Raw genomic sequence first — 10,108 nt, forward strand, 5'->3', positions numbered from 1 at the left:
TGGAAAATGTATGGGTTTAACTCGATTAACTCACTCAATTTATAATTAAATTAAAATTAAAGTTGACTTTTAAAAAAATTATTAATCCAAGTTAATATACCTGACATGTAATCAAGACTTTAGATTTACCAATTTGATTTATCAACTATGTTCTATAGCATTTAGGAATATAAATTATTATTTTATTATCACTTTTCACTGCCACTTTTTTTGTGTCATCTATTTGAATTAAATTATATGTTGAATTAAATTTAATTAATAATTTATTATAATTATTATATTTAAAATTAAATATTAAATCACTTGAATTCAATTATATTGTTTAGAATAAATCACTTTTTTTTTCCTTTTTTCCTTTTCATTTAGATGCATGCTACCACCCATGTGCCTCTATATATCTTGTATTGTAGCAAAACAATTTCCATATACTCACTCTATATTTTAGAGGTGCAACTAAATATAACAATATTTTATAGAGTTTTATTGGTTTTCTTACAGCATTTATTTATTGGTGGTAGATAACTTCACTTCGAATTGTTACAAAAATCAAGTTGGAACAACTTGATTTCTTTTTTATTTTTAATCTTTGGTTTATAATTAAAAATTATCTTCGAACTAGTTTATACGAGACCAGATTATCTTTTTAATACAAAGTATTAAAGAATATATCATTTGATTCAAAAGTTTTAAGTATTGGATAACATTATAAAATATTATTTTTTGACATGTTTCTTAAATGATATCATTTAAGTCTAAAACTTGTATAAACCTATAAATGTAATTTGTTGGTTCGATTTTCTTCTATATTATTTAGCATATTTTAATCACTAGTCATTCACAAGTTTAAATTGTGTACTTATATTTTAATTATCAACAATTCACAATTATATTTAAGTTTTAATTGTTAGATATAATAGATATTATCTGCTTTATTAGTAAACTAGTTATTATATATTGAATATCTATATTTTTACACTTATTATTTGGTTAAGTTTTTTAGTTTTTTAAGATTTTGAGTTTTGGATTTGAGTCCTTTAAACCTTCTTCCCTTCTTGGACTATCATTGGGTTAATAATATTTTCTCATAGGCCTTTATAAGAAATTATTTTCACTTTCATGTGTCCCTTCATTAATTTTTGAATGAAAATTCTTCTCAATCAACTAAAAAAAAAAGTTTTCTAAAACCCTAAAAAAGCGTGAAGCTAAGTTTTTAAAAACTTGAAAACCTAGAACAAAAGAAAAAAAAAAACGAAATATTTGAGAAACCTAGGAAAATTAAAAATAATTAAAAATCTAAAAATAGAAAAGATAAATGTTTTTAAGGCAAAGAAATAGTATTTATAAGATACAATTTTTTCAAAGTTTTCATTGGTTTCCTTTTTTTTCCTTTACATTTTTTATGGTTATTTCTTTTTATAAATATTTGTCAAAATTATATTAAAATCCTAGAAAAGGAAACTCAATAATTCAATAAGTATTGAAGTAATATTTGGTATGTGGATTATTAGATGTTTTCTAAAAATTCAATTGCTAAGAATGTAGTTGTTGGAAATATAATTGTTAATCTGTTTTTGGTTAAAAATCAAAGGACTTAATAATATATTTTTATTGTGTTTGCTTCATCCTTGTCCATAAGCAATACAAACAAGTTTATCATTTTATCCTCAAAATTTAAAATACACATTTAACAATAAAATATTTATCTTTTTTTTTTAAGATAAACTCGTATTACTTTAAGGTTGAAAATAATATATCAAAATGAATCAAAAAATAAACTTAATTTCATAATATTACAATTATCAAGTAATTATAAAATAACATATATATCAGCAAATTACATAATATACATAATTTATATTATTATTATTTTGTACTAAATTAAAGTCACTAAAACACATAATAATTGTTCAAATTTATATTAATTCTAGTGTACTTACGTACTAGTCAATTGAAACATTTGTATAATTATTAATAAAAATCAGAGTATATTAGACTACTTTATATAAAATATGAGGGCATTTGAGTACACAAAAAATTATAGTATGAAAATCCTTGGCATCTCAAATTTCCCTTGTTTTAAAGAACTGGATTTCTAGGTTTGCAAGCAATATAATGTAATTAGATAAATATATTATTTCTAATTATATGAGTTAATATTTATGATACATAATTGCGACCATGTTACAAAATTTTAGCACCGATAAGAATATAATGGCATGGTCAAATTGCTCAAATTTCACTTGTATACAAACTATCGAAACATCAAGATTGGATCATAATACGAGGACAATCTATAAAAAAAATAAAATATAGGGACTAACATGAAAAAAATTAAAATTACAAGGACTAAAATAAAATTCTGTCAAAGATTCCATTACATTACTAAAAGTTTTGCAACCAAACAAAACAAAAACAATGGAATGAATCATCTCATTACATTAAATTGCTTTTGTCATTACATTACATACATTTTATTACAATTACTTCGTACCAAACATATTATTAATGTTTTAGTTGAAAACACAAAATCATTAACTTTATATTCTACAACATGATGGAGCTTGAGTCCAAATTAAATTTTGTGTAGTGATCAAATGTTATAATTAATATGTGATTTCATTTGTACTAATTGATGATTATGAATATTTTTTAATCAATTTATTAAAAACATTTTCAAATAATTTTAAGAGCACATCCTTCATATACTTAAATGAATCCAAGAAAATAAAATTCCTTTCCTCAGAGTCTTAGTTTTAAGGTTTAAATTAAAATAAATAAATAAATAAAGAAGGGAACGAACCTTGTTGACATCTAACCTGCTACTTAAGTAATGTTTAATTTGAGGTTAAAAAGTAGGGACTAAGTATTAAGAGTTTAAATTTTGATAGTGCAAGAAATTAGTTGAAGAGTACCTTGTTAAGGATATTTTGTATATATGTTAATATTATTTACTATAGTGAGATTTAATTTAATTTAAAGAACTAACCCAATAAACATAACATAACATGTGTTAGGTTTTTAGTTAAATCAAATAAGACATTAACCCAATAAACTTGTTCAACCCAACCAAGTTCTTAATGACTTAATTGATGTAGTCAATCTTAACCATGTCAACAACTAGTTAAGGAAAATAAAAAACAAATAAAATTGATCTCCTCTTGTTGGTTGATATAATGACCCATAGATTTATCAAATAACTCAATGAATTAAGTTTTTTTAATCAATTTTTAAATTGAATCTCATAAGAATGCATCTAAGACAATCTCATAAGGTATGAGTACTTAGACTCATTAAAGACATTACCGAATAATAATCCCAAAAGGAGCTTACATAATTGGCTAGTTATAAGAAACTATAAAAGGCATAGGAAAAATATTATTTCCATGCCATGTAGCTCCTTTCACAATTCATTATGGACTCCCGCATTAATTATTTTTCACTTTGGTCATCCAAGTTTTTTCTCTTTGATTTAACCATTTCATAGCTAAATTAATGGTCAATTGAGTCTAATTTATTGAAAAAGATCATAATTAAAAGATCGAGGACCGAAGTGGAAAAATCATGAAAACTTGGTGGTTCCTTATACTTTTTAATTTATTTCTTTTAGGTCCCTTTGGTTTTCTAATTCTTTTTATTTTGGTCCATAATTTGTTTTTCTTATTGTTTAGCTCCTGATTTGAGAGGATAAAGAGAATCACTAGATTCTGGTAGTAAACAAAAAAAGTATTGGTTGACATCAACTTAGACCACAAAGAGACGATCTTTGTGTAAATGGTTCTATTTGATGAAGGGAGTCTTACTAAGGTGTTCTTTGGTCTTCTTATCGTCTAAAATGGTAAATTTGAACTCAATAAATTTTTTGGTTTCAAGTTGCTTTAGGGTTTATGGATCGATTTTTTAGTTATTTGAGGCTATATACAGGTTTATTAAGGTGTATAACATGTTTTATAGGTGTTTTAGACTAAACATGAGTTTGAAATGGTTTCTAAGTTAAAAAAAACCATTAGCCCTAATTTTCTGGCCATCATTGTGGCTAGAATCTAAGTAGAAACATGTGATGCGTTGCCTACCTTTGTTTTTTGTCAAAACAATTTAAAGCAGACGACATTTTATCCGACCTATTTCCAAATAAAAAAGGCCAACATGCGGGCCTACCCTTATAGGCCCGTGTATGCCCTTTTCAAAATGAGGCAAGCATGCAGGTCTGACTTGTTAGTCCCAACAATGCCTATCCTCTTTCTTTATTTTTCTCTCTCTTTTTTCTATTATTTTTCTTAATTGATACTTTTATATATGTATTTATTTGGAAGTATTTTTTTAAATTTATATTTAAATTAAAACCTCCTCTCTCTAATTTGTTACATTGTTTATTTAGCCTTTTCAAATAACAATGGTTTGTTTAATTATTTTTATGTATTTAATTCTTTGAAGAGATTACTCTAATTCATCTATAGGTTTTTATTTATGTTTTATATAAATAAACTTTATTTTTATGATATATTTATAAAAATAAAAATTATTTGTTATTAATGCACTCATAGTATTCTTTTATTTTTCTACTACATTAAAAGTTATCTTGAGATCTTACATGTGGGGTTGCGTTAACGATGTCGCATGTGTGCGACGAATATTCCACTTCAATCTAATGTATCTATCTAGAAAATATGGGGAGACAAGAAATTCTTGTCTTTTATCGGTGAAAAATGGAATGGGAGTCGCCACCGAGTATTTTGGTCACTAGGAACCCTAACTGGTCTCAGAGATCGGGTACGGGGACTGGTTGCGTAAAGGAAAGGTATTAGCACCCCAAATACGTCTTACCTAAGGTAAGCTACATTGTTTGATTGTCTGATAAAAAGCTAAGGTGTTATTATATTTCTAATTGTTGGTCCGTCTATGGTTCAAGAAAAGTCCTCCTCAATAAGGAGGTCCTTATCTTATCGGGTAAAATCCTAACTGTTCTAACGTCTATATAAAAAAACTACATTTTTAATATCATGAATACGTTTTACGTATAAATTCGTAATTTCAGATACATAAAGAAGACAAAAATATTTTTTTAGAATTTTTGAAATATTGGACTAGTTCTCATGGCTCTAACAAACTTGTTATTAAAGCCAAAGTGCATGCTAAAACCTTTTTTTAAATTTTTTCATGTAAAAAAACAATATGATTTTTGTTGTTGTATGAAAATACGATGCGATGATTTTTCTTATCTTTGAGAGACTTGGCCGTATGCATGAAACACAAAATATCTTTTTTTGTTTTATAAATTTTTTGCAATGTTTTGACGAAAACCAGATATTTTACTATCGGATTTGTATCTTTACGGTATAAAAATACAAACTAGTATTAAACAAATTTGATAAAAATATGCGGGAAAATCAACAAATTTTTTTTCAGATTTTTTAATTTTTTTGTTTATATATATAATATAATATAATATATAATATTATATTTATGTGGGCTGGGCCGGACTTAGCCCAAAAGGGTTGGGCCGATCTCGGCCCAACAGTCCTCTCTACTTCTGTTGGTCTGGGCCGGACCCGACCCAGACATCAGGGCTGGGCCAGAACCGGCCCGACCTAGAAAAGAAAAACAGGGGGGGATTATTTCCCCCCTCCCATCCTCCTACATGCAGAACGATATTCGTTCTGCATGTAGGAGGAGATAAAGCCAAAAATGAAGTAAAAGCGGGGGGAAAGAAGAGGTACCTAGCGGGAGGAGGTGGTGCCTTGCTGGTCTGGCTGAGGTCGTGACTTATGAACAGAAGCTCCGGGCGGCGGTGCTGCTGTTTCAAACGGTGGAGAGAGAGGTTACTGCTCTACCCTTGTCCTCTGTTTTCTCTCCTCTTCTTCTGCTATGTTTCCCTTTTTTCTTGTTCTTCTCTGTCTGTTTTTTTTTTCACCTCCCGTTCCTCTTCCTGTTTCAGTCTCGTCCCTCTCACTTTTCTCTCACAGTCCCTCTCCCTTGTTTCAAACTTCCTCGTCTTCTTTTCTTCTTCTCTCTATCGTCTCCTTTATTTTCTTTTCTTTCTGTTTTCTCTTCTCTTTTCTTTTTTTTTTCTCCCTCTTTTTTTTTTATGTTGGCGTTGAGTGGTATTTATAGGGCAAAGGGGAGCGGGGGCGTCCCTATCGCCGCCCTATCGCTGTGCATGGGGAGCGGTGTCTTCCTGCCCTGCCATGATGCCGGGCTAAGCGGCCAATGGGTGTGGATTGTAGGGCATGACCCCCGGGGGTCTCATCAATGAGGGGGTGTGAGCACGCGGGGAAGAAATAAATGAGAAAGACAAAAATTTCTATCTTCCCTTGCTGCACACTTAGGGGAAGAAGGAGGAGGAACAGTGTCGCTAAAAACGACACTGTTTTGTTCCCTTTTTTTTTTACATGAAACGGCGTCGTTTTGAACAAAACGCGCTGTTTCATTTAAATAAAATATGGCGCCAAAACACGTCAACTCCCAAATTAGTCCTCAATTTATTCTTTGTCCATTCACGTCCTCAAATGCAATTTTGATTTTAAGAATCAATTCAATTGCATCCCTGCCAACTTCAATCGTCGGCCCTATAGTTGGCCGCCTTTTTCACTTTCATCCTTATTCTCTGATTTATGCAATTTGATCCTCAATTGATCAATAAACTTTCAATTTCTTCAATTTGGCCCCTGATTTGGTTAATTACAGCCCCTCTATTTGCGCGCCTTTTCTAGTTTGGTCCTTAGTTTCAGATTTCTTCATTTAAGTCCTTAATTGGCCATCAAACTTCAATATTTATGCAATTAAGCCCCTGATTTGACCAAATCAACTCTCAAACATTATAATTTGACCCCAGGACTTTAATTTCTTCCAATTAAAGCCCAAATTGACTTAAAAATCAATTTTTCTTGCAATCAAACCCTCTATAAATTCAATTAAACCTTCAATAAAATCCAATTGAGTCTATAAACATCCAATTTTGGACTTTTCTTCTCAAATTGAATTTTCTTTTCCAACATGGCTCTCATCATTCAAGTATATACTGTCAAAATTTTAATTTTTGTATTTTTTAACCTCCTTAATCAATTGTTTTGACCATTTTCTGTGCGCTCCAGCCTCTTACTGCTATTATTATTTTTCCCATTCTTCCGACTATATATTTATATATTTATTTTATTTATTATTATTTTATATATATATATATATATATATATTTTGTGCGGGGACCCAAAAATAGATTACAACAAACGACTTTTGTTTTTTATTATTAACGCATATGATTCTCGTTTTTTTTATTATATGTAAATATTGACTTTTCAATTCACAATTATATTTTTTTAATATTAAAAATTATGTTAGCAATACCTATACATTCAGTCTTTTATATTAGAAAAAAAATTATTGGACTATATTAATATTTTTTTTGTATTTATTGATTTAGATAGTTTGCTTTAAAAATACCTACATAATTTTTTTTACTGAAATAAAATTTATCCAACACGGGCGAAGAATGGTCAAGGAAGTTATATCTAAAAGATAAAAAAAAAAAAAAATGCAATGTCGAGGATAAAGCTATAACTGATTTGATTGGTGGAGAATAAAGATTACACAAAAGACCATCCTACGTGGCAACTGCTTCATCATCAACAGAGAAACCACTCTCATTCGTTACGATTTACGAATCGAAAAAAACCCTCTCAATAGTATAATCAGAGACCATCCATGGCGGTGACGGCACCACCATTATCTTCTGCTGCTTATTTTCGAGGACTAAATCGCCCCCATTTCCACACCTCCAAGTCCCGCTTTGGCCTCCAGTCACCCGCCAAACAGCTGGCCCTTACAATCGTTGCCATGGCTCCCAAAAAGAAGGTAATGAAGTAATTCAGTTCTTTAACGAGAAACCCTTTACGATAGCTTCGCCATGGTTCATTGCTAAGAAAGACATCCAAATTTCCTCTCTCTCTCTCTCTCTCTCTCTCTCTCTCTCTCTCTCTGTCCAACTAAAGCAATGCCTATATATGCATGCAGGTAAACAAGTTTGATGAGAGCTGGAAGAAACAATGGTACGGTGCAGGGATCTTTTTCGAAGGCAGTGAAGAAATCGAATTTGACGTCTTCAAAAAGCTCGAGAAACGTAAAGTCCTTAGCAACGTAGAAAAAGCAGGACTCTTATCTAAAGCCGAGGAGTTGGGGTTCACTTTATCGTCAATAGAGAAATTGGGTGTGTTTTCTAAGGCTGAAGAGCTGGGCTTGTTGAGTCTGTTGGAGAAAACGGCAAGCTTTTCGCCGTCTACGTTGGCCTCGGCTGCGCTGCCCATAATGGTGGCAGCAGTGGTGGCGATTGTCGTTATACCTGATGACTCGGCAGGGCTGGTGGCCGTACAAGCTGTGTTGGCAGGGGCACTTGGGGTTGGTGCTGCCGGCTTGCTGGTTGGGTCTGTTGTTCTTGATAGTTTACAAGAAGCTGATTGAGTTTTAGGTTTTTTTTTTTTTTTAATATTCCCCCTTTTCTCATCTCTGTTTTCCGTTTTTTATTACATCTATGTTTTTCCTACATGTATATTTATGCTTATTAAAAGTGATTGGATGTGGATTAATATGGACTCATGGTACATGTACTAAGAACAAATTGCAGGTTGTAAGGAATTAACCATTCTTTAGAAATGGTTTGGCTGTGATGATGATCATCAGTTAAATTACAAACCATTAGTTTCTATTTTTTTATTTTATTTTCTTATATATATATATATATATAACAAGAACTTCTTAAAAATAATCTTTAAAGTTTTTATACAATTGTTTTACAAGTATACTTAAATATTTAAATAATATTCTTCATATGATACTTATATAATAAAGTTTCATGTCTTTTCTTTAGTGAGAGTGAGAATCATCTTTTCTTTTTCATGTCATTTTTATAAACAAATAGAGTTAAAAATAAATATAATCAAATAGAAAATTAAAAATATGTTAATCCTAACCTAACCTAAAATATTTTTTATTTTAATTATTTATATTTACTAATATCAATGATTGGAAAATCTTGCGACAACTCCAAAAAAAAAAAACATTGAATCTCAAATATAATATTTATTTTTTAATATTATAAAATTAAAATTCTTATCCTATAAAGTTACAATTGTATCACAATATTCAAGAAGTACTTTACTCAAATAAAATTTATGCATGACATGAATAAAAATTTTATTCATTCATTAACTTTTAATATGATAACATTAAAAATATAATTTTTTCACATAAAAAATAATTATCCACATGTCAACCAAATAACAACACATGTCAACCAAATAAAAACGATAATTACGCATGGTTAAATAGAGAAAGCAATTATAAAATCAATCATGAACAATAATCAACCAAGCTTAAAGAGTCATAATTTATTAACGAAACTAGAAATTAGTCAACAAAATTTTTAGGAATCATGATTGACAAAGGACAATCAATCATAGAAGTTTAAATTTGATTGAATGATCAAAAGGTTCAATCATACACAAAATAAGAATTCTTAATAGGTTAAACTAACCAAATGATTTAGCTTAATTAGGATTCATGTGATTATTAGTAAATGAGAAGTTTAGTTTATATTAGAATTTAATATGCCTCCTTATCTAATATATGTTACATGTCTAGGATTAGAATTACGTGTTTAGATATAATTAAAACACTGTACCAATATTTTAATATGCCTCCTTATCACTACTTTGTTTTCTTTAAGCTTTATTTTAATTCCGCTATCTTTTAAATTACTTGTGACTCTCTCTCTCTCCCTCCCTCCCTTTTATATATATATATTTTTCTTTCATTCACCTACTCTTTTTAGGGTGTGTGGTTTTTTTTGGAATGGAGATACCTTGCTTAGGATTCAATATCTTAGTTCCCTACATTTCACTTGATTTTACAAGGATACTACTTGCCTTTGCTCAATATTTAGTTTATAGTTGTAATTTCTTTTTGTATGAAGGAAGAAATAAAGAGCAAGTAGCATAAATGATCCAAAAATATTTTCCTTGATCAATAAATTGACATGCTCGATAACACAAGATTCAATATCTATTTTATTAACTAGAAAATATGCCAAAAAAAAAATACAAGTAAACAACAAAATTTTTGG

General features: G+C 29.5%; 1 protein-coding gene across 1 annotated transcript; it reads left to right on the forward strand.

The window, feature by feature from the left end:
- Window positions 1-7,618: 7,618 nt before the first annotated feature.
- Window positions 7,619-8,573, forward strand: LOC7484752 (uncharacterized). Its single transcript, XM_002317955.4, has 2 exons — window positions 7,619-7,845; window positions 8,005-8,573. The coding sequence occupies exons 1-2, from the start codon at window positions 7,696-7,698 to the stop codon at window positions 8,446-8,448; spliced, it is 594 nt and encodes a 197-aa protein (XP_002317991.1). The 5' UTR covers window positions 7,619-7,695; the 3' UTR covers window positions 8,449-8,573.
- Window positions 8,574-10,108: the final 1,535 nt, after the last annotated feature.

Source organism: Populus trichocarpa, chromosome 12 (assembly GCF_000002775.5).
Source record: "Populus trichocarpa isolate Nisqually-1 chromosome 12, P.trichocarpa_v4.1, whole genome shotgun sequence".
Taxonomy (NCBI): Eukaryota; Viridiplantae; Streptophyta; class Magnoliopsida; order Malpighiales; family Salicaceae; genus Populus; species Populus trichocarpa.